This window comes from Solea solea, chromosome 12, assembly GCF_958295425.1.
Source record: "Solea solea chromosome 12, fSolSol10.1, whole genome shotgun sequence".
Classification (NCBI taxonomy): Eukaryota; Metazoa; Chordata; class Actinopteri; order Pleuronectiformes; family Soleidae; genus Solea; species Solea solea.
In genome coordinates, this window is record NC_081145.1 from 9203079 (window position 1) to 9229041 (window position 25963).

A 25963-nucleotide genomic window follows, 5' to 3' on the forward strand; every position below is an offset into this window, starting at 1 on the left:
AATTGTTCACTATGTTCAAATTCCCTCAAGATCCATGTCGACAGCAAAATAACTGTTCACCCTTTGATGCTTGGCTAACAGCTTGACACTTCAAAAGTGGGTTAGCTCTTTCTCTCTGACCTCTATCCCATGTCATCATCCTTGGCTTGCTCTGTATTGTCCTTGACAGATTAACATGTCCATGGCACTACAGCGGCACGTGAGTGCTAATCCACAGCCACCGCTGGATAAGTCCACCAGGATGTGGCAGTATTGGCTAAAAACAGCCCGGTGGTGCGCAACACAGGTCACAATCACAGCAAATAAATTAAGCTCTGTCCTTTTTTTGTTTCTCTGTGTCCCTATTGGTGAATGCGATAGACCAAAACATCACACTTTCATTATGCTCATGTGTGCAGCTTGTATGACTGCTTCTTGATGCCGGTGTGACCTCTCGCCATTCGATGACAGCTGGCATATGGCGCCACTCTAGTCTACGCCTCTGACAGCGCCAGCTCAGTGGCCCCTCGTACCTCTGCCATCTTGGCTGTGCCCCAGGAAAACAAGTTAGGGCTGGTAATTAGAAAACATTGCTGGTGAGGGAAGGCTGCACTCTATGGTTTCTGACAGAACTGGCTCTGGGTTTGGCATCGCAGAAGTCTGAGATCACGCGGGAGGGGACTTTTGATGCTGCAGGTTTATAGAGATATCCTGTATATGCAAAATTATTCACAGGCATAAATGGATTTTTGCTTCACGAGCAGGCTGAAAATGTGTCATTTTGACTTTGACAAGTGAGTCTTGATGTGAGTCACAACTAATCCAGAGTGCTGTTGGTGTTCACAATTCACTTTTGAAGCAGTTTTGATCCAAACCATGAATAAGAAATTAGAGTTACAGTCAATTTAACCACACGTCTTTGATTGCAAACGTCCAGCGGTGTTCACAGTTTTAACAGTCGTCTACACATTTATGAAACAAAAGGCATAGACAGCAACAGGTTATTCATAATTAAGTGTCTCGCATTAACAAAGCCATGAAATCCATTTACAGTTGTGCAATCAGTCGACATGCCCCACATTTAAATAGCTGTTTTTTTTTTGCAGCCATCCTAGATTAGCAGCTTCATATCAGTGTTGAACAGTTTTTAATCATTCCTAAAACATCAGCCACATTTACATTTAGGCCTCTTAAAATACACGCAACAGATGTTTGTATGCCACACTACATTGAAAAGTGGGTTTGTCAGTGCATTTTTAGATATAACACCTTGGATGATGATGTCTTAACTCATTGGTTTGCAGAGGCAAAGACAGGTTAACTCAAATTTGGTTAATTCCAGAGGATTTGCTGTAATAAAAGAGCAACTGTTGCAGTATCAGGGCCAACATATCCGGACACTGCTCTCTGAAGACTATACACATAATGCTTTGCAGAAGCCACACTGCCTGACCCATTGATGGACTTGGAAATGACATGTAACATGAAGCATCTCATTTTCTTCCTAATGCTGAGTGTATAAACTGTTACTGTAGACAATTTCTCTAATTAAACTCAGCTGAACAGGTTACACATCTCGAGTTTCTTTCCTTATCAGAAATCAGTGGTGTAATTGCCCCATCTGCTGCTCCCTTTGTAAGAGTGGCCGTGTAGATGACATCAGTATGTGAGCTGAAATTTTAGGATGAATCACGTGGACTATAATCTTCAGATCCTTGGCGCCTTTAAAAACAATCAATGGATTTGGAAGAAATATTATCATCCTGACACGATAATTTATCACCATGACCGTGAGGTACGTTTTGTTCTGCCCGGGACCGGAGAAAAAAGCAAATATCTGTTTGACCTCATCGCCTGCTCTTCACAAGGACAACTGGAGGAAAATCACATCTGCAGTTAAATAACTGTATATTTTATTTACTGTAAATAAAAGCAAACCGTTACCACCCCCTTAATTAAAAAGGAAAACAAAACAAGGGGCCTTGCCAGGTTTAGTTGACAAGTCTCACAAGCAAAGCAACAGAAGGACATTGACATTTTAATTGTTATACCACTGGAAAGTAATAACAATAATTAAGGGGTAAGCCTGAGGAAGGAAATCATTTGTATTACCTCTGGTTTCCATGGCAATTTCTTGTGGCGCTGGCTGAGGAACTTTCGGATGTGAGTATGGCCTCTGCCAATGGCTCTTCCTGTGATTGGCTCATCATCCTTGAGAAAGAAAAAAGAAACAAGGACATGCTTATTCCTCTATCAACAGACAAGAGGCAGTGGTGACAGAGACAGACAAATTAATTGTGGTTTAAAATCCTAGTGAAAAAAGACATGTACCATCCATCCATCCAACCAACACCCAATTATGAGGCTTTGAGTTTAGGTATTTGACCAGTGCCTTGTCATAATGTTCTGGAGAATGACTGAAGAATGTTCACTGATGTTATAACTCAGGTGGGAATTAAACTCTTGTTCCCCATTGACTTCCATTGAAAAAAAATAACTGTAACTTCTGTCCCACTTCCTAGGCTTCACGTTTCAAACCAGAGTACTATGTCCATTTGTATATAGTCTATGATCCATCCATCCAGGAGGTAACCTGATTTTTCTCCATTAATGATTGAGATATATGCCAAAGTAGTATTGCTAGATTATTGTTATTGATTATTTTAAACAGCCCTTGAATTTATGGAGGCATTCATGCATTTCACACATATATATAATGAAAGAGCAGGTCGAGGAAACACAGTGTTCTTTTCTGGGAAGTTATCATTAAGACCCTGTGGAATCTCCTCTTCACCAGTCACTGCTAATCCGACATTTGACTCTCCAAAGCCCTAATCTCCAACATACTCTCACCATCCACCCTGCCAGCCAAGACCTCCTCTCCAGGGGGCCTGAACACTCCCCCTGATCTGGGATTTAGCGCCAGTGCTCCAGCCACAGCACTGGACTCTGGGTTCTTTCTCTGTGGTCGACTAAGAGGCCCGTTAATGCTAATGCTGTGGTGTGACAGAGCAAGAAGGAGTGCAGGTTCTCAGCCAGCTGAGGAGATAAAAGACCAATGTGCTCCCAGAGGAGGAATCGAGTCTCAGCAGAGCTGTTAAATGAGTGGCAAAGCATCCTCCTTTAAACAGACATGTCAAAGAGGGGCATACACCTCTGCAGAGACGAGTGCTCTCACAAAAAAATACATGTATTGGAAGAGGCAGAGACAGAACTGTCGGACATGGATTCTTTGATTACTTTTTCAGGGAGAGCAGTGAAGGATTACTGGCTGGATTATGATAAAGAAACGTGACGTAACGTCGATGTCTACCACGAGAGACGGGGAACGTTCAGGAACATTCAAACAGACGAGCTTTGCCTGACATGCAAACACTCACAACTTCATTTCGCATGGTGTCTTTGCGTGAAAAGACGGCAGAAGTATGAGATATGAGAGTTCAGCTGTCAGTAAAATACAAATCTTTGATGAATTATGAATTGGTCGAACAATAGGAAACCAGATTTAGACATTTCTCGAGTGCTTTGCCCCCAAAAAAATCCCTAGAATTACGACACGCCATCTCATAATAAATGTATTTGAATCTTATGAAACATGGTTAGTCTGCTCATCAGTTATGCCTTTTTGTGGAGACAAAGATATAATATATCTTTTATATGTATCATTTATATTGTCTTAGATACCTCACTTCTATGCATATGAGGTTGAAAATCTATATATATTATATCAAGTTAAGCATCTTAAGATTTTATCTGTGTGAAATAATTTAGAACATTTAGCAGAAACAGAAAGTAAAACTATAGTTGCTATAGTTACAGTGAGTTGTATCTAAGGTGGTGCCATTAGTTCTGTGTTAATCGTCAATCGACGTTATAAATAAAGCTAAAAAATGAAAGTAATTATTTCTTCAATAATGTCATGAATTAATTCTAGATTCCAGAGTCAGAAAAATTGCCTGAAATTTAGAGGCAATTCTAGAATCTATTGTCCTAGTAAACAGTGTATGTAATTAATGGATTATGCTTTTGCATTTCGATCATTACATTATGTTCACTGATGAACATTTTTTAACTAAAAAGTGATTCTAAATGTTTGAACTCTTATTTTGCTTGCACTCCTCTCTCTTGTTCCCATTGTTGCTGCTTGCACCAATTTTTGGGACATGGATGTGAGGGAACAAATTGTTGACAGGCAATTACTTTGCCAGCTAATCAGCTTTCTCTATTAGAACAGGTGTGATGACTGTTTGAGTGAAGATGAGTGATAATCCATGCGGCTGAAGGACTTTGCAATCTGCGGTTGCTGATTGTAATTTTAAGAGGAAGCGTTTTATTTCTAATTTTTTTTTGGATATGTTAAGTTGTTAACCGTAAAAGATCACTCTAAATCACTGCTGGAGTTTAGACTGTTACTCACACAGACATCACTTGCCTACACTTTCCCAAAGCGTTGCCTCAGCCTGAACCAGTCTGTTTATCGATGCAGAGATAAAACTACAGTTCATCTTATTGACCTCAAGTTGCACTGCATCCTTCATTAGATGCATTTTTTTTTTCCTCCTACTGTTTGTATTGACTTAACACTCGCAAGATGTTGTCATTACTTACAGTGCACTACAAGTACTTGCAACATTTGCATAACAACAATCACTTACGTACAGATCTATGTTTTTCTGTAACTGGGCCCAGAACTGTCATCCTGTTTCCCGAGCCTTGTTTACATGTGCAGTGTTTTTGTGTGTGCAGATTTTATTCACTCCAATTAAAATCAATTTACATCTACCCTGTTTACATGGACGTGAAAACAAGCCATCTCCCTCCTCTCTCACATCTGTGAATTTCTCTGTAGTCTTTTTAGTCTTTTTAGGTTTGAATACTGATCTATATTGTGTTCTTCAAACAATACGGATTCTTGCATTCTCTGTAATTAAGCTACAGACTCAGCAGTTCGTACTGCCACTGCATTCTTTTTAAGTCTCTTATCCAGAAAAACGGTTGGTTCCAGAACAGTTTTTTGCTCCCAATCCTGCTGTTTCTATTCATGGGTCACAGCAGGGGGGCGCTGTGCCAACTCAACTGACATAGGGCGAGAGGCGGGGGGAAACCCTGGACAGTTCGCCAGTCCATCACTGGGCTTCATTGAGACAGACAAACACACATTCATACCTATGGTCAATTTAGGGTGTCCAATTTACCTAATCCACCTATTGCATGTTTTTAGTGTGAGGAAAGCAGGGAATCTGCAGAAAACCCAGCGAGAACATGCAAACTCCATGCAGAAAGGCCCTTGTTCCGACTGGACCACGAACCCCCAGTTGCTGCAAATGCAAGAGTGCTAACCACTACACCAACTGTGTGGCCCGTTTCTATTCAAGCAATATCAAAAGCGAAAACTCGTCACAGTTACATAGGACAGACTTATGACAACCCAAACCAGGAAGTCATGATTGGAACAACTGTTGACATTATATCATTATAAGTGAACCATATACCACCCCTCTCATCTTAATTATAGTATTTGGAATGGCATGTTCACATGAATAATTTTTATTCCAATCAGGCTCTTATATGTGTGTCCATGTAAACACGGCTACTGATAAATACAGCTGATGCTTTGGGGCCAGTGAAGTGGCTTTATGTATTTAACATTGCATCAGGGCAAAACAGGGAATATCAATCACACTGATGAGACTGCCTATTTATCATATGTTTACATTGCTGGTTTCCCTGTTGACTTTCACTCAAACAGAATGACAAATGGTTCACAGCAGTGTGGGCATTCGTTTGCTATGGGGAGCAATGCATCAGAGACAGAAATGGAGTGAGCGAGAGTGCCAATTAATTAAAAGCTAAACTAAGTTGTTTCATGTATGAACACGTGCGGCAGTTGTTAATCAAATAAAAAAAAAAAAAAAGGATTGATTGATAGATGAGCTGTTCCGAAGAGTGAAACTTTTGCCATTGCGATCCATCAAACACGTCACCAAAGTAGGCGCTGACCTCCTACTTGATTCCTTCCATACTGCCCATGTTCATACAGCGCAATTCAACTGATGACCTTGTTGATCCCAGCCTGGGGGAAACAACTGGAGCCAGTGTCCTGGAATATCAATGAGCTTAATTAATCTCTCTTATTAAACACAAACAAGCGCCAGCCTGAAGGGAGGGGGAGGCAGCGTGTGAGAGTGAGAACATGGTAATCTTGTTTCACAAGACTCTTCTTCTCCCACCATGATAACCCCTGTAAATGAGCTCCACTCACACGGCTCCCAAAAGCCCACAAATCATAGTTTCATTTTAAGCAACCTGCAATATGAAAGTTAATAACCTGACTGGAATAATTACATTTTTCTCAATTTATCATTCACGTTAACCACCTACAGAGATAGACAGTATGTTAATTAGTCCCACCATAATAATAATGATAATAATAATAATAATAATATTAATAAAATATAGATCTTTCCCATCTTCAATTATATGGTCCTGCTGAATCAACACCGGCTCCTAGTAACTGGGTGTTCATTTCGCATATTAATATTTGTAGTCGGAGGCAAAGATGTGACATTTACTGTAGCAGTGACTAATAACAATGATTCATCACAAAAGAAAAAAATGTCGATCACTGGATGCTGATTTAAAGAATTTGATAGGATAATAATATCTGGATTTTGATATTGATTAAATTCTACCTTTTTTCTGATTCCAATCTTAATAAATCTGTGTAACGGATGTCTATTGCACATGAGCTGTGGTGAATGTCATGTAATTTCAATTTAGGCTGGATCAGAAGATATAGTTTTGCTCATGGGGGATATAATTGACATGGACAACAGTTAGGAAAGAAGTAACAAAAATATTTATTGGCAGAAAGCCACTCTTCAATTTAACAAAAATAGTTTTTTTCATATAACAGCATTTATCAATAACAACCTCAGTTGTACAACAGCAAAATAAACAAATGTACACAGGGAACGCTGTTCAAAGTGCAAATGAAATAAAACAAACGGCCAAAAGTAATAACAGGGTGTCTACAGGTATAAACAAGTTAAATTTAAGACCTTTTAATACCACTTCTAAATGAAATTTAAGACCAAACGGACGATGGAAATACAAATAAATATACAGTAATATTTCCAAGCAAACAGTGATGTCTGTTCAAAATGAACAGTATGGTAAAATGACAAATGAAGGTTGAGTCATTGCGCATGGCCACTATCATTTATCTTTTTTTTATCAACTGAACAACATCTAAATCAACTGTACAGTATTTATCTTTCTAACTTAAATTAATGAACGTAAACCATTCACATTGACAATGTATAATATACGGCTATAAAATGCTAACTTAACCACCGCATAGTGCACACAAATCATGAATTAATTCACATATCAATCATGTTTGAGAATGATTCATTGAATTACTGTCTCTGTCTGTAACCCAAATGCACACAACTGCATGTGTTTTAGCTCACAAAACCAACTTGTTTAGCTTTGTAACATTAAATAGCATATAGCAATAGCACAGGTTATACGTGTGTACATATGTATGTATGTATGTATATATATATATATATATATATATATATATATACACACACATATATATATATATATATATATATATATATATATATATATATATATATATATATATATATATATATATATATATATATATATATATCTCATAGGTTAATTGCTAACACATAGCACTAGTTCGATTAGCAGAGATAATTATCCACACAGAAATACAAAATTAACCACATTCTCAAATTCAACACACTCATATATACCTCCGGTTGGTTTTAAACATTTTCTCAGAAGTGTAACAGCACATAAGATTGATATATTATTAAAATAAGTGAGTAATTAGGCGAGGTCGGCAGCCGTTAGCATGCTATGCTAGGCGCTAATGATTACTACTCACTGGAGTTTTTCCTCGACAAAACACGATAAAATGACGACGTCCGGCAACCCAAAACACCTTCTCCTAGGTGCGGATACCTTTCAGAATGAATAACTCGAAACAAAATAATGTTTTATCCACTCTTTATCTCATCATCAGCATTAACTTACTCTCAGCTATAGCATGACTGTTCTCATCAGTGTAGGTGCACGAAAAAAACTGACAAGCCCGGAAAAAAAACAAAGCAAGTGCGAGTGCGACCGTGACTAGCGCTTGTGTGTAACTGATGCGCACCCTGCTGGTTAAAATAAGTAACTACATCAAAATACAACTCATTCAAACTGTATAGCTCAACATTGTTAAACTTAAATTTGTAATTACACCGTGTGTAACTAAAGGGTGTTACATCTGCTTTAACAAACAATTACATCGGATATGAAATATGATAGGGACCACACAGATGGTGTAGCGGTTAGCACTCTGCATGTTCTTTCTGTGTGTGTGTGGGTTTTCTCTGGGTTCTCCAGCTTCCTCCCACAGTCCAAAAACATGCAATATCTGGATTAGGTAAATTGGACGCTCTAAATTGAGTGTGAGAGTGAATAGTTGTTTGTCTCTATATGTGGCCTTGTGATGAACCGGTGAACTGTCCAGGGTGTGACCCGCCTATCGCCCTATGCCATGTGGAGGATAAAGCGGTAGAAAATGGATGGACGGATGTCATCTGATAGTAATTTCCTGTCGGCCTGGATGACAGCCAATTACAAACTCTGTTAGTTTGACAACTGCATGCGTATTGGCTAGTTGACACTGAGTCCTTAGTAGCAATATCAAATTTTTAATAGCAAAATTTGATATTGAATGAAAACACATTTTCAACAATAGGTGATACATCCATACATCACAAGTATTGAATCTCTATACACAGCTCTAGACGTGTCTCTGCTCTGTATTATTTCTTGACATGTTGACTCGACAAACTCAAAATTTGGCAAATAAAGTTGGAATATTATCGACATGTGGACTTAAATCTCAGACTGCGGTCTGTAACACTAAAGAGAGAGACTTCAAGTTATTGATATTTTACCACTTGCAGTCAAGAAAAGAGTTTCATCAGGTGAAAAACTCACATTCACATTCGACCATGTCTGACACTGACTGTCCAGATTCAGTGGCAGCTTCTGTGGAGTGGTCAATCTCTTTGATTAAAGTCGACACATCAACTCAAATCTCTACATGATATTCCAATGTTATTCTCAAAATTTCGAGTTTAATATCGTCATGGCAAAATTGATGCGTGGCCCTAATACTCTGTCGTACTGCTCTCATTTAGTATGATTTTTGCTAGTGAGAAACATCACATGTTTCATCAGACATCACACATCAGACCGCGTACCAACAGTTCATCACCATGGACCACACATTTTCACAGCTACTAGACAAGCTATCACCAGGAGTGAGGACTAACATGTAGGAGAGATCTACAAAGAAAAACAGCAAAATGAGAGCGCGGGGTGAAATGAAGGGGAAAGACATGCAGGGAAGAGAATAAAGACATAGCAAGTGTCAGACTGAGGACGAGGAATAAGCAGCAAAACACAAGAGGGAGGAACAGGGACAAACACAAAAGGGAGAAAAAATGAGCAATGGAGCAGCAAAGAGAAAAAAGAGAGACTGAAGAAGTCCTTTCATAGGTAGTGCACAGCAGTTGTGCCAGTCTTGTACTCAAAAATCCCTCTGGCACAGAGAAAGTTTGAAGTGAGAGTGGACTGCCACAGTCCCACTCCCATCTCTCTGTCATGAACAGACCAAACAGACTGGGCTGTGCTTGGTTTCAGAGCAGAGGCTCAAAGCTCTGAGACGTATTACACTGTGGCTCTGTATGTGATGTGACTGCAGCAGAAAAGATGAATTTCCACTTCTACTATTCTCAAGACACCGACGATACATTGTTGCTCAATGCAACAGTTGAGAGAAGAAATAAAATCCTGATTCATTATATTCCTCTTTTAAATCAATTTTATTCAGTGCTGGGTTAACTCAAATCAAAACATGCTCTCTTGGCCACTGCAGGGCTTCCCACTTAAATATTTATCATAAGTCTCCAGTATCAAAAATCCTGCATTAGTAACAAAACACAGAATGTTAGCGTTTCCTCACTTTATTCAAGGTTTGGTCCACAATTGTCCTCAGCTCAGAAAAAAAGGCACTTTTATTTGATTATCATTGTGCTTGTGCTTCTATTGTGAATGAGGTTTATTTTAAATTTGTATTCATTTGGAAGAAAGATGAAGATTAAGGGGCAGGACAAATCATTCTCACATAAATAAAGCAATGCAGGGGAGAAAAATCAAACCCCAGGATTATTCCAAATGATCTGCAGCTTAATGGTGTAAAGTAGTCTAATAAAGACGGAGAGGATGTGGCTCACTTATATTTCCATGAGCCCTACCTTGCAGAACCAATTATGGCACCTGAACACAACGAGAGAGAAAATAACTTAATTAGCCCGACAAGAGTCTCATGGGGATTCAAAAGTGTGTTTATGCACGACCTTGGATGCTTTCATGGGAGAGAGGAGCACAACAAGGCTCGTGGCGATGATTAGGAAAGACTTAAATGTAACCCAAATGCACCTGGTCCTTCACTACCCACCAGTAGCCTCACCATGGCAACACAAGGCTTTCTGCGACAAATTTAATGTGGCATTCAAAGGAACGTGCCGTGACAGTTCCACTCAGGTCCCCACACTTATCTGTTACCTCACAATCTCCTGAAATATAAATAACTGTTGCTGACTGACACACAAAATACAAGAATGATGCAAAGGAAGATCATTCCCAAATAGCAACTGTTCTTCATGAGGAAAGATCAGTACGGTGCTTTTACTGCAGCTGTACAGTATCGCACTACATGGGTGGAAATGAGGATTTAATGCAATAAAAAGATGTACCAAGCTCCATGTGTACTCAAAAGAAAACCCTCACAAAAGCATAAAGGCAAATTTATAGACCTAACATACCTTAGACACACATGCTGCCTTTGTACAGCAGCTTAAGCCAGTTAGTTACTAATTACACTGAATTTAAGACGAGATGACACTCGAACAAACCTTTCAGTTCTTCTGCGGCAACTTAAAACTATTTAACAGACTTCATAGTGAGTGCAAAGTATCAGTGAGTTTACTACTTTAAGTGCATCGGTGTGGATATGGATACAATGTTGACCTTTGTATGATGCTTGTTCATAAAAGCATGGCTCAAATTGCAATTGAAGATCCACTGGATATAAAAAGGTTGATGTCCTGTCATTATTCAATGTTTCTTAAGCTGTGCCAGTATGGCCCTCTGAAGTAGAATGCTGCCAACTTTGCAATTGGTTTATAAAGTTGGGACATTTGCTGATGAAAGCTCACCACTTTGATACACTGAGTGTATCACTGGCACATTAGCAAACAAACAAAGACGGGAACTACAATGTAATTTTGTTTTACTCCAAGTTGATGTGGCTGCTCCGGGTGCTAATCAATGAAAAGGATTGTCCAGAAAAAACCTCCTCAGTGATCCTGGATCAGCCCTCGAGAGCACTGAGAGGGTTGAATAAATCTGAACCCTGATCTCACAATCACCCTTTCTATTTCAGTAAGAAAGCAGCTCTGGGAGCCCTCGTCACACTTAGACAAACCGATCCCTTTTAACAAAATGGCTGGCACCTTTGAATAGAAATCAGCCCAAGTGCATTCAGTTAAACTATTGCAAAACAAATCCCAGCCAAGAAAAAGAGGGACTGCAACTATTTTTATCCCGCTACTTTGCATTATTCATGCAAGCAATTACATGCCGGTCAAGGGAACACCAGTGGTGAGTAGTGAGTGAGGAAGAAAGGGAGAAAAATGGAACATAAATAAGGGACGGCTGCAGTCGATAATACGAGTGATAGAGTCAGTGGCTCCAATTCATTGATTAGAAGATTAATGGTGCAGAGATGAGTACGGCATGGAGACAATCAGGAGACACAAAGGGGAAGGAGGAAGAGGGGGGAAGGAGGGAATAATGGCGAGAAGAAAAACTACAGACAGCTGAGTGAGAAAAAGCAAGAACACCGAGCAATTATTATCCTGCACCAATACAGCAATACAGCACAGGGAACGTAATGAGTTGATGATGTGTCCTCTACAGAAACACAGAGCAAGGTTTTACTTGAATTATACGTGGGTGTGTGTTTGTGCCCATACATTCATTACAGCGTGCACATTATTACTGAAATGCATCACAAACAGTGTAATTTATTGCTTTAGGTCTGGAAAAAAGGTGACAGGGTTTCTGTCATGAGTCCACATCGATACAGCATGTGGGGACAATGGCGGTGAGGAGGAGCGCAGTCTCTCTTGGGATCAATAGTGGACTCGAGGGCCTCGTCTCTGCTGTCACTTATTTGCACTCGTGTCTAAGGTCATCTGATTTGAAATCAAAATTTGTTATTGTCCCTAAAGGGGAAATCGGTTTTGCAGATGGCAGGATAAGAACAATAAAAACACTTGAACGCACAATAAATGAGGATGATCACATGTAACGGAGAAGTACAGGTGAATGAAAAAGTGTGTCCTGCAACGCATCACAAATACTTGGCTGTATGATCCAGGTCATAGTCATCATCTTCAGTAATTAGCTGTAGGCACCTGGACTTGCTTGAGTTAATGAAAACCTTGAGAGACATTGAGGACATAATTCGAGGTCGAATGGTGGAGACAAACCCCAAATACAGTTAACTGCCTGCTCTTTGTCTTTGCACGGCAAATACGAGCGGTGCTTCACTAGACCTTGAGGACAATACTCTGCGAAAAACTGAGGGTGCTTGTAATCACTGTAAATTCAACAATGGTAGAGCTTGAAGAAGATACATTAGAGAAAATGACCAAAGGAGAAAGCTTGTAAAGTGGCTCTAACAGCTGCACAGGTTCAGGATGAGTCTTGTGTCACCATCCCCTTGCTCAAAGACTGCTGAGCAACAAAAGCTTTAATTTGTACCTTTTCTATCACTGTAAGGTACAGAGAGAAAACAGAGATAAAAGACCATGGTTTATCATCCACATTAGGTCTGGGCGTTCTGTCCACACTCATTACCACTGAAGAGATGTGACTTGGGACAGGTGGCAAAGCGAAGAGGCAAATGATTAACTGTTAATCGACCTTGACCTGCTCTTGGTGCTCAATCTAAACAAACCATCACTGAGTCTGCTGCAGAGAGAAAGTGAAACAGACTTTAACAAGAGATGGACATGGGGACACAAACTGACAAACAGACTGGCCACGCTCTAAAAAACACAAGCATGCGTAAAAAATACAGCACCCAGAAGCCCATCGTGTTGTCTTAAGTAATTCCCACGTACAGAAGACATAGTGAGTCCAGCTTGTCCTTAGATCCCGTCCTCTTGAGCAGACAATCACAACACCAAAGCATCTGAAAACAACTGTCTGTCTGGGCCACATAACATGGTGGAGCACATGACTGTTGCATCACAGCAAGGTTCTCCGGGTTCCTCCCAGATTCCAAAAACATGCAGACATTAGGTATACACTCTAAATTGACCAGAGGTGAGTGTGAGAGTAAATGGTTGATGGTCTCTATAGGGTTACCCTACAACGTGCTCCACCTTTTGCCCTACAGTATGTCAGCTGTGAATGGCTCCGGTGCCCCCCGTGACCCTCATGAGGAGGATAAAGTGGTAGATTATAAAGACTGATTTACACTAAATTAGATACATATGTTGCCTGCCATTTTAAGCACAATAACAGGACACATAAGGAGAGGCTATGTGTCAAACCAGCCATACTTTAGGGACGTCTGGTTCGTGTTTGCTTGATCTGCAAAACAGTTTCCTCTGCTTTTTGAAAAAAAAAAAAGCTAATTAGCCAAATAACCAGCAGGTCTGGATGAAAAATAGCAGAGGTTAATCTGAATCTGTCTGTTTGTATGGATTAACTATGTAAAACGCATAAAAAGCAATAGCTTATGCAAATTCTCCATGTGTCCTGCAGGTGCCAGCTTTTAATAAAGTTGTTTTGTTTAGTTGCTTGTTGGTGTTACGTTATGTCTTTGAAATTCCGTTTGCAGTATTTCTGCAGGGGTTTAAACTGCACATCTAGCCTTACTCATGCTGGTATTACTTTTATATCCTATTAGTGCCACAGGGTAACAGAGCTTGTCTGTCAGTAATTACTAACAGGCCAATTTCCAAAGGTGATTATGATAAACACATTTTTACTTTTGTGTTTTCTTTGTTTTTGTGTGGAGTCAGTGTGCCCATTTATGACACGCAACACATACAAACTGGATTATCAAAGTGTTATTGGTACAAACACACACACGCCCTCACACACCTGTTAAGTTTAATTAAAGGTGATGGGTAATGTCAAACCTTTAAACTGGAAGCGACAGAAACAGTAACTTACTCCTGACACACAAAATGAGACTTTCATGCAGAAGTACGTCTGATAATGTATTTCAAACTACTTACACACACAGTCTTCTCCTGCTCATAGTCCACGTCAACAAGAAAATGGCTTAGAGTTGAAGGAAATACATTGGCTGATGGACTCAAAGCTCTGAAGATATGAAAAACTCAAAAACACACACAAAAGCACACCCTTCATATGGTGGCTGTATCACTATATGCCTTTGCTTGCACATGTTCAGCATATACGTCTACACACAATTACACACTTCATTATAATAACATCGGGCTTCAGGGGGAAAGACGTTGCAAACAGTAAATCAAAATAAAAATTATCTTTGATCATAAGTTAAAAGAACACAGAAAGAGGCAAAGATTATCTTAGATCTTATCTTGCCCCGACTGAATAAATACACTGACAGAAACACGCCTATACAAGAGGACCACAGTGATTCAGTCATTATAACTAAATGTATCCTATAGTGTGACTAAAGAGTCAATTTCTAAGATGAACTTTACAATAACATACAAACGATTTGAATGTGTGTTTATTATCTCTTTCGGGAAAAAAAGTAGGTATGTGTGTAACACAGAAGAAAAAAACCTGTGTAGTATATATGAACAGACTGGAGACAAAGCACTAACCTCTCTGTTCTAACAGGCCTTTTTACGTGTCATAACAAGACAAGCACAGCTGTAAGCACGAACACTAACAATGGCTCCATGTCATTGCAGTGTCCCAGTAAGCCAGGCTATGCCAACACAAACAATTAGAGGTGTCCATCACTGGCACCCTGGCATCTAAACAGAACAGAGCCGTTAGTTACACCTGTATTTGACGCGTCAATATGTCTGCGGTACAAAAAAGTTCATGGGCGAGATGTGCCAATGTTGCTCTGCTCACAGCACAGTGCACTCATAACAACTCGGCTCATGCCGTGCCACACCTGTATAGTGGAAAAGCTCCATAAGAGAACGTTTGTGCGTAATCACAAGCAGCGTGAGCCGGGCGAGAAGCTAGCATTTATCCCATCAAACTTGAAGCTGCATAATCATAATTGTAGCAATATGCATGGCACTACACAAACAGCTACATTAAGAACATAGAGTTAACATAGACACGCTGAGAGTGAAGCACATTTTGTACCTGTGATATTTATGTTCTTTACTCTCTGACCAAATTTAGCAACTGACATTTCTGTTGATCTGCACTCTTAAGCTCTGTGTCCTGCTGTGGCATGTTCCTCTCCACATCCTTCTTCCTTGGGTAACTCTAAGACACGATATTCCTTTATTAGCCTCACAATGGCTAAATGTGCAAATTAACGGCTTTTCTCCTGTTTCTCTTCTCCAAAAACACAATAAATTTATTGTGAACCAACTTCTTTTCGGAGTTGAAAGGGACAAATTAAAGCTGGATGTATTACAGACCACTTGTTATGTAAGCTCTTTAAGTGCTCTTGGGAATATTTGCCAAGCCGCCTGTTCTAAGATATGTATAGTGTGAAACAAACCGGGATTAATGGCAGCAGAGACAGTAACTATCCATCAGAACAAATCCTATTAGCTTTTCCATGCAGACTAAAGACATAAAATTCAAGATATTCTTTAAGAAAAGGAAAACAAAGAGACTTATGTGAGAGACGTTTTGATACCTCGAGCATGCAAAAACAAAATGTGAAATCTAGAAAAATTAAAGTAAAATTTGCCATTTATTTGTCTTTTGGAGTACTTTTAATTTCATAGTCTTGCAGTGGGAGAAGTCAAAGTGTGTGGCCATACATTCGCTCTGTATATATATATGTATGTATATATACACGTTTTCATCTCTTCCCTACCTTTTCTTTCTTTCAAGCTTTCATAAATGTTTGGGCCCAATAAGAACATTTAAGGTCTTTCCTCTAAAAGCTATTCCTCTGCAGCACTGCACCCATTAATGGGTTGCATGCATATATCAGTACAGTATGTTTGTGTGTGTGCGTGCGTGTGTTTTAATGTCCAGTATTTTGAAATGCCTTTGATTGGCTCCCTCTTTTTTTTCCTTCCTGGAGCCTCTCAGTCTATATAGTCCTGTCAGCGCAATTCAAACAGACATGAGCAGCTTTGAGGAGAAGGCCTCTGGTTAATAAAGTGTGTCAAAATGAATGTGTCTCCAGCTCTCCTCTTCACAGCGCACTCCATCAGCTGCACACCTGTTCAAAGCACTCACGTCCACCTGTTGGTGGATCTCCCTCTCTCTCTCTCTCTCTCACACACACACACACACACACACACGCACACACACACACACACGCACAATATAATGAGGAGAGTCCATGCCTCACTTGCACTTTTTACTGCACATGCATCCCTGATCCTCCATGTTTCGGAGTCATCTGCACACATCCCCTGTTCCCTTCATCATCAAGACATAAAGAGCAATTAAAACTGGCCCTGCTGCTTTGTGTTTATTGTCCCCGTCAGCTTGTTATGGAGATACTTCACAGCAACACAGCGTTCTTTCAGTGTCATTGCAAACTCCCGCAACAACATAATGCTAGTGTGTTCGCATTCATTAAATTGGGACTGAGCAGAGAAAACTTTCTCTATATGCAAGTATTTAAACAAACAAATTCCACGAGATTTAAGCCATTTTCAGACATCGACTGTGGATAATAACGTCTGGAGATCCTAGTTTTCCATTCATATATCATGAACCCAGTGGGAAATTAACGGAGTTGTGTTCACAACAGAAGGGGAATCTCCGGAGGATATAGCGAGGGGGTGGAGCCTAGTGTGAACATGCAGGAACCAAAACAATTGCCCAGTCACTCTGTTTGGATTCTCCAGGAGCTTCTCCTGCTGCGTTATCATGTGAGCACACACATTTAAATGAGGAGTATGCTGGAGAGCTGGCAGGAGAAACTTCAGAGTGACTTCTGAGGACTTTTGCATTCATTCCCTCCAGAGTTTAGTGCAAGCAGCTTATTATGTCCTCTCTTTGTTACAGATTCAAAGTGTGAAAATCCCTGAAAATAAAACAAAAATATCTATCATGCATAAATGAAAATGTCTCGTACAATGACAGTAAGAGAATTCTGCAAATGTTCAAACGGCATATATATACTGTTGACATTTAAAGAAACTTCTATGTGTGTTTCTCCTCCTTGTAAATATTCCACATCACTTCTACTTTGCTTCTGACCACTGCAAAGTCAGACAGTTAAAGACAGCAGAAACAAAAACTGTCAAAACCAAAGGACAAGAAGGGATGGGTGTTTGCAGAATATGCGGTTGCTATAAACCCTATTTTTAGGTTTGTATTGACTCTAACACAGACAGAAGACACAAGCAGAACGCCCATAAATCAAAATACAGGAGAGACTGTTTTTAGTACAAGCGTTTATCCTTCAATGTGGCAGATTTTCTTCTGAGATGTACTTGCGAAACAGAAAGCCTAAGGGAAACTTCGGACCCTGCATGTTAGGTCTCAGTAGGCATGTGTCATGTGCATGCCTTCTCTGTGTATCCCAGAATGACACCATTTTTAGTTTCTGCTGATGTAAATGGCTCATTTTATCACCTGTGCACTATTTTGACACTTTGGGCTGCTGTTTCTGCCACACGTTCACATTTCATCATTCTGCCTCTAACCTTTCTGACAACAGCTCTATTTTCGCACCCACACAGCAAACTCACGACCAACTTTTGCGACACGGGTATTCAGTGGTGTCGGCTAAAGTTAGTGTAGATGGATGGTGCCACAAAAAGAATAATGATTCTTCATCATAGTCCATCTCAGTTTCCCTATCACCCATGTACACCTATTGTCCCAAGCTGCTCCTTTGTCCTCGGGCACTGTTTGTGTATCTAGTGTCATAGTCCCATTACCCATCGTTACTTACGTTTTCTGTCCCTTCATCAATCACTCCACCAGCCTCTGGTCACAGGAGGAAGTTGGAAAGGTAATTTATAGCACATTTCAGGACACCAGTCTCCACTATTTACAGAACACCCACATTGTTCTGGAGCCTGTATTTCTATGAACCGGGTGTGTGGGACAAAATATAATCTATCTGCAAGCGTGTCAGATCAGTGGTGACGTATAAAGAGTCTACAGGACACCCACATCCTGTGTGACAACACTCACCTCTGTAAAAATCCACACAAATGACACGTATCGTTTGAGTCCTGCATGTAAACACTTTTTGATGTGTTGCTTGCTATTATTACTTTGTGTAAAATGTACAAATGCGATCTCGTAAAATACTCTTCAGTTACCGCTGACTATTTTGGCATCCTGAGCACAACATCTATCCACCATCTTCACCTTTATGATGAAAACAGCCGACAAAGAGACTTACTGCCTGATTTCTGTGCTGTCTACTGTATATGTCTGAGGGATAAACCGCTTTTTTTTGCTGCCAGGGGTCGTGTCAATCACCTGACGTCCAGGGCTCTATACCCCGACTTACTTCTATCTTACGATCAGAAAACGGAAAAGGAATTCCGGTTCCTCATTGGTCAATACTGACTTATCAATAAGTGTCTAACACAGCCATTGTTACATTCACCTCCCAACGGTGCCCTAACGATGACAAAGCTGCCAACGTTAGCCAGTGTGCCGCATTGTTAATTCTTCGGGACCACAGTTTATATGAAAACAAAACAACTTATATGACGCCTAAAAAAGGTACGAGTTGTGAGTAAACACGAATACAACAGTGTTCAGCGAGAAGACTAAAGCTAACATCTCTGCTGCTGCGCACATAATCCCAGTATTCTCTGTGCAACAATCCAACACTGAGAGGAAATCAATTAAAGGTATTAACACCTTGTTATGGTGATCGTGTAGCAGCTGACTTTAAACACTCTTGGCATCACTTCACAAAGAACTTCTCATTTATATGTTAAATAGTCCGATAGACAACGTCAGTCGAGCAGCAGCCGCAAAAGTCAGTCCAAACAAGGGAACACTGCTGATGTTACAGGATTGTTGCAAAGTTTATTGTAAAAGTTAATTGAATTAAACAGAAGTCTCTGGTGGGAAAGGAAGTCCACTCCTCCTCACAGCTCTCCTGTCCTCTCTGAAAACTGTCAAGTATCAAGAATAAAACCACTTATTGGATTACTGCAGATTAAATGAGTTTCTTGTGTCACACTCGGGGTTAAACTTTTAAATGCACTTTGTCTGTCTCACTGACTCTCCCGCTGTTACTGTATCAATCATGTCTGCCTCCAATTTTGAGTCTACCACTTTTCTCCTTTTATCCCTCCCCCGTCTACAAATAACACTACACTTCTGGAAATAGTATAATGGGCCATTTAGCGAACTCTATATTTTACGGCTGATAGTGTAATACAAATTCAGTCGTATCAAGTACCACTTTTTGCAACTATTCTGCAGTAAAAGTGCAGCTTTTTTCCCCACATGAGAAAGCCAAAGCACTTCCTGTTATTATTTTTTTGCATCCTACATTTCACACAGTACAAAAATAATCCAGTAAAAGGACACTTAGGGTTGCTACTCACAGTGACTCCACAGTAAAGCACTGAAGATGGAAAATGTTGCTGTTTTAGTGCTTTTTACCACACAGAATAATGTATTACACATGGTAAGGTATCCTTCACTGTTGTAACATTTCATTGTCAAAGGTGTTTGGCTTGCACTGATAGCTGTTTGACAACTTCAATTGTATCCATTAAAGCACAAAAAAAAAAAAGGAAACACACACAAACCTCCATAAAAGCCTCCTCTGTAAATAAGGCATTAATTACATTGACTCTTTTAACAAAAAACTCTTGACCCCTGCTGCACACAGAAACACTAAGCTCTGTCCACTGTGGCTTTGCATTCACACAGTCCTGTTCATGCGCTGCATCCGTGACACATAGTGAGGTGAGAAAAACAATCAATAATGCAGTTTTTGTTGGAAAAAGTATTGTTCAAATTGCATTTATGGTGATTTAGAAATGGTGCAAAAATACATGTATTGAGTCATCTAAACGAGGAGGGAAAGCATACAGTATACTGTTTTGTATAGCTCTGTGTCCAGGAGTAGTTGACCAAAACAAAAATTATACTGTACAAAGTAACTGCCCAAACACTGCTCAAGGCTACACTACCCAACGTAAGTACAGATAACTGAAGGTAAAAAAAAACCTTTATTGATTCCAGGAGTACATGGTGCATGTACTGTACATGTAACTAATGGTGATGCAAGATAATGGCCAAATCTTTTGACAAAATATGTCCAAAGCTGCATTTGCATTTCCAAGTTCACCTAATGTTTACTTCAAACACGATCGCTAAAGGCATTTTGCATCTCTGAATTTTCAATTTTGAACAAACACACACCAGAGACACTTCTCACTCCACACCATTGATTCACTGATTGCAATTAACAAAGTGATGTCGGGTCAGGCACAAATTGAAAAAGCCAATAAAATTAGGTTTTCAACTCGCTAGCTGCCGTCTCACTAGAGACTGAAACGAGCACTCTGGGCCCAGGCATGTCTCCCAGCCTGCAGCATTGACTCTTGTGTCGATTTCCCTGAAATCTCTTACTGGCTCATGTGAGAAAATCAAGGCAGTGGTTTGTTTAATGACGGACTAAATCTAAGAGGACATGTGAAGGAATTGATATCCTGACAGTAACAACAGAGCCAAACAAGGTGCTTCAGCAGATCGATATATCTGCAGCTGTAGCTCTAGATTAATAGACTACTCGGTTCACCTGTTTGCAGAGAAATGGAGAATAATTACCTCCTTTATCTCTGCTGTTTCACTCGTAAGTATTTAATCCTAAATCCATTTTTCCCTCTAAGTGCTTTAACAATAAGTCACAGTTGAACATGAGGGGGAGACAGACCTGATGTTTGCAACATAAAAGCTGGTAAATAAAGCCGAGTATTTACTACCTTCTCACATAGACTTAAAGGTGTGGGTGGTTGAGATTATATACAGACTATTTTTTTTTTATATTTACTGTACAAAATAAACCTTTCTCAATAAGTTTTGTTTCCTTAAGTCACAAAAAAAATGTTATTCTCACAGAAGTTTTGTAGGTCATGTGTGGAAAAAATGCAAAACCAATATAATTCAACAGGAAAAACTCACATCATCAAATAAGTTACTTTGTGAACCATGGTCCATGGAGTGTCCTTATTGGCTACTATTACTTATCTTTTCAGTTTGAAATATAGTGAAGTGCTGTCAAACATCTATTGGGAATAAATCAGTCAAACTTATTAACTGGTAATGATGGCTATCTGCTCAGTAACTGTCTATTGGCTTAAACATGCTGGCATTACATCACTACGCTAAAGGATGATAATGGAATTTAATACAAATGCTGAGCATACCACTTTTCTTAAACCTATAAAATGAGGTGAAATGAAAAGGCAGAGGTTGACGGAGAAGTAAATGGGGTTGTAAGAGAGTAGGAAAAGAGAAGGAGAGATAGAGAGGAGAAGAAGGAACTTCACATTTTCCAGAGGTTAGGAGGTTATGTATTTCCATGAGTGGTGAGGCAGGCGAAAAACCTAAGGAGATCAATCAGGAGGCTCCAAGTGTCTGGCCTGTGTCCGGAGACTCCGGACAACATGGGGACAGCAGAGATCAATGAGGAGTAATGCCAACTGGCTGCTTCACCACAGGAGACGCTACTAATATAGACCGGAAACCCACCCACAGCTGAAAGGCAGGGTGGAACACAGTGGAAAGGTTTGATAGAGGGAAGTGGGGCAATGGAGGGACAGGCATGAGCGAGGGAGAGAGAGAGCGAGAGAGACTATGCTACACCATGAAGCAGGGAAATGTATTCAATTATTTCAAATGTGAGTTTTTGAATTCTTATCAATGTTTTTGACAGTAGTGCATGTTCAGCAATAAATTGAGTATTCTATAAATTCCACAGATCAGATCTGTGGAAGTTACATCCATGTTCTGCCACTTTAAAAAGGAAGCATGCAGACAAAGACAAAAAGGCAACAAGGGGACTCTTAAAACTGTCTCCGGCAGGAAACTCCCAAGAGAAAAGCTAAAGCACAACATGAAATCCCTCAAACTTTTCAAAGCTACTGCACCCGTTCAGGGAATACGGATGAAATAAAGAAATCTTCCCACAGGAATGCAAATGAATCTGTTCCTCTTATCCAGGGTCATACAACATGCCCACACTAAGACCTCAGTCTCGAGTTCTATTACTCACACTGACTCCATGTATCTACTTTATCTACCTACCCATGATGCAACTCTACCAACTCTTCTTATCCTCCAACCATCAAATGAATGCCTGGGCAGAGGAAGATTCCACAAGAAAAAACAGATGAAAACGCCTTTTTCTACTGTGTATTGTTTTCCAGTATGCTTCTAATCCGTTCCATGTTTCCATTGTTGAGTGGTTCTTTTGGTTTTTATCGTGCAGAAGAAACAGAGGTGTGCTCGGTTTTTGTTTGCCGTTATCAAGCGGCGACAGGAGCAGAGCCCCCTCCTGTAAACCTGGCTTACACACAGTTATCGCCTACACACACTTTCACTGACTGCAGCAAGGCCATTTTCTATGAGCCGTTTTTCCTAAAAGCACCAAGGCATTTGACTATCAGCTCTGTCTGTTCTCCCTGCTCGTTTTTTCCTCATATGCAACACAGCAGAGACTATGAAGACTATGAAGTCAAACACAAAGTTTGAGTCATCATTTCTCTTTTAGACACAATGTGCTCTATGAAGGAAAGTTAAACTTTTCTTACAGATGGATTATATATACAGTGCCAGGTTAAGTTATTAACCCTCAAATTTGATGACCTAGGATCCATTTACCACATATTATGGTTCATGGTAAAGGAATTGAATTTTTGTTCAAATCTTATCCTATATCCTTCTATTTCTCCTGCTTCACGTTCAGGTGCAAGAGACTTGTAGTTAAGCATGTGAACCTGTCAAATCTGAAGTATAATGAATCAGGTTGTCGCTGGTAATCTTAGTTCCCTGTGATCTGACCACTCTGTAGATGCTGTCATGAGATTAATTCGCTGTGATATCGAGCGTCTTGATATACAAGATGCAAAAAAATATTCAAATGAATTCATATGAATACTAATATTTCCCAGCCGGGCTGAGCTCTGGCCAAACTTTGATGTGCTTAACAGACATAAAACATTGTGACACGTTGAGACATCATTTCATTTTACAGTTAGCGCCTTGTATTTGTGGCCAAGAACTCCCTGACCTCACGGTGGCTGAATCAACAGCCACCGTGAGGTCTCGACATGAGTCTAAAAGAAGGTAACCCCGCAGAGTGAGAGGAGGGTTGAGGTGAGAAAAAAGACATAGAGTTACAATATTGTCCGGTGACATGACATATAACCCACTGACCTTCACCCAGCATGACCCCAGCATGAAACAGTGAGCTGGAAACAGCTTCGACTCAACCAAAGCTGGAACATAACCTGCTGGTAGGAACCAAAGTGAAAGCAGCAGAAGTTTCAGTACAGTGCCTAAAAGGATTGAGGCTAATCCCCCAGTGTAATTCTTCTCCTACCTATGTAAGACCTAAAACTAAGCTCTTCAGGCCTGAAAGGTAGACATAATTAAGATGTGAATATTGTTAGGATCAAGATCGGTTATGGTTTTTGCAAACCCGGTCACACCCGGCACAGAAACTGACTGCCTATCACATCACCGGCCAAAGACCTAAAACATAAAAACAGATGTGCTCTCAAGGAAGATGGTGGCAGTGGTTCACAGTGGTTCTGTTGACAGATTTTGTGATAATTGTGGATAAAAATAAAAGCTTACTGAATAAGGACACTGAGCTGTTGTCATCTTGTCGGCACCTGTGGTAATGTGAGTGCACTCCAGTCAGATCAGCTGATGAAGCTGAAGTGTCGCTTTCTCTGCAGTGACTGTAGTCTCTGTGAGACTACTGTGTCAGCTTTGACTGTTTTGTGCGTCTTCAGTAACACCACCAGACCAGATGGTACCAGACGGACAACAAATAGTTGTTTTTTTGTCATTTTTATCCATGTGTGTATTAATGGTCATTTACGTGGTGCATTTCTACATGCAACAGCACATCAGGGAAATGCAGTCCAACTTGTATTAATTCTATCAACTTGTATCATGGTGGTTAATACTGCAGTCGTATTACTGGCTTTACAAAGCTGCACAGTGGGAAAAGAAATCCAAACTACACTTTATCAGTAGGACACTGAGGTGTCGATTTTAACAGTACTTTTACAGTGTGTGTCTGCAGGTTTGTCTGCACACACTCAACTGTTCAAACAGAGGAACAGGCTTCAACTCTGTTGCTATGAGGTCACAGGGAGTGCCGCATGAAGATGGTGCTGACGTCAGTGCTGGAGCCCTGTCTGGGGGTTTATTACAGACCCGCAGCTTGGATCTCCAGTGTTTGTGACCCGGCACCAGGCTGACAAATGCCTAGGTGGCAAAAGCACTGAAGCGTCCATAGGAAAAACAATTTAGGACTCAACCTTTAGATTGCGTCCTATAACAAAGCTGTCAACACCACCAAGCTGGAAAAAAATGACATGGGATGAGTTCACTGCGGGTGAGGTTATCAAAGGGTTAGGCTAATTCAAGCAGTTTGAAGTATTACTGTACAGGCTACATTCAAGGGGATACATCATCAAGGGCAAATTAAGTGATGTATGAGGATGTGGGACCGCATTAACAAAACTACCTCTGTATAATTTTCCTTTGTGAATCCCAATCAACTTGAAAAATGTGCATTACTTTGGCACAACTCATGATCCACCCAAAATACTCCACTAACGATCGATGCAAAGCCCTAATGAATATTGATGCGAAAAGAAGTCACTATATTCACACTTAAAATCAGAGGAAGGCAAGGCAGACGATCCTCAGTCCTCCCACCTGTCACATCCTGCTGCAGAGGCTCCAAAACTGACTATGAGTGGCAGTACAGCACTCGCAGTCCACCTCGCTTCTCTGCGATTTGGAGGAGAAGAACGTGATGGAGAGACAACACTGATAAAATATTCAGTGGAATTTGTCTTCACTGTGTTTTCACACTGTCTTCAAGCCTCCTTTTCTTTATGTGCATCTTATGCATGAACTGCTCAGCATCTGCGTTCCAGAAACCTTTCAGTAAGTTCTTATGTGGAAAAACAAAATCTGACCTCATCCCTGCCTGTGAACTGTGCAAGAACACTATACTACTTTATTGGCAAACTCTGTTTCGGCTATGGTTGTTTACTGTGTGTCATTCATGTGATGTAAACCTCACTACCACTTATATTCTCTTAACCCACCGTTCAAGTGGGCCTAAGTGCCTCGGACACAATCGACCCATTATCTAAAAGGTCTCGGTCTATATTTTAGATCTCTTGTGCTGCTTACTTAGGCCTTGTTTAGACTGCAGCCCAAATTGGCTTTTTACGCATACCCAGATTGAATCTAGCTTGATTTTTTTAGCTGTTCGGACAGCCTCGATGATGACACATTCGCGGAAAGCATTTGTCATCTTCCACAGACTTCGACTGTGCCGCGTACCGTTCCGTCGTTGTTCCCATAGAAAATATGCAAGTGTTCCAACAATAACGTAGATCCGGAGAGACGGAAGTTAATTGGAGGCATGTGGATCATCCGACACGGTGGA

General features: G+C 40.3%; 1 protein-coding gene across 1 annotated transcript in view; it reads right to left on the minus strand.

The window, feature by feature from the left end:
• The window catches only part of b4galnt4a (beta-1,4-N-acetyl-galactosaminyl transferase 4a), a 156831-nt gene that overhangs the window by 61607 nt on the left and 69261 nt on the right, over positions 1 to 25963 (minus strand). The window contains exon 3 of the mRNA XM_058645796.1: positions 2092 to 2190. Coding sequence (XP_058501779.1) covers positions 2092 to 2190 — 99 coding nt within the window. The remainder of the gene's footprint in view (positions 1 to 2091; positions 2191 to 25963) is intronic.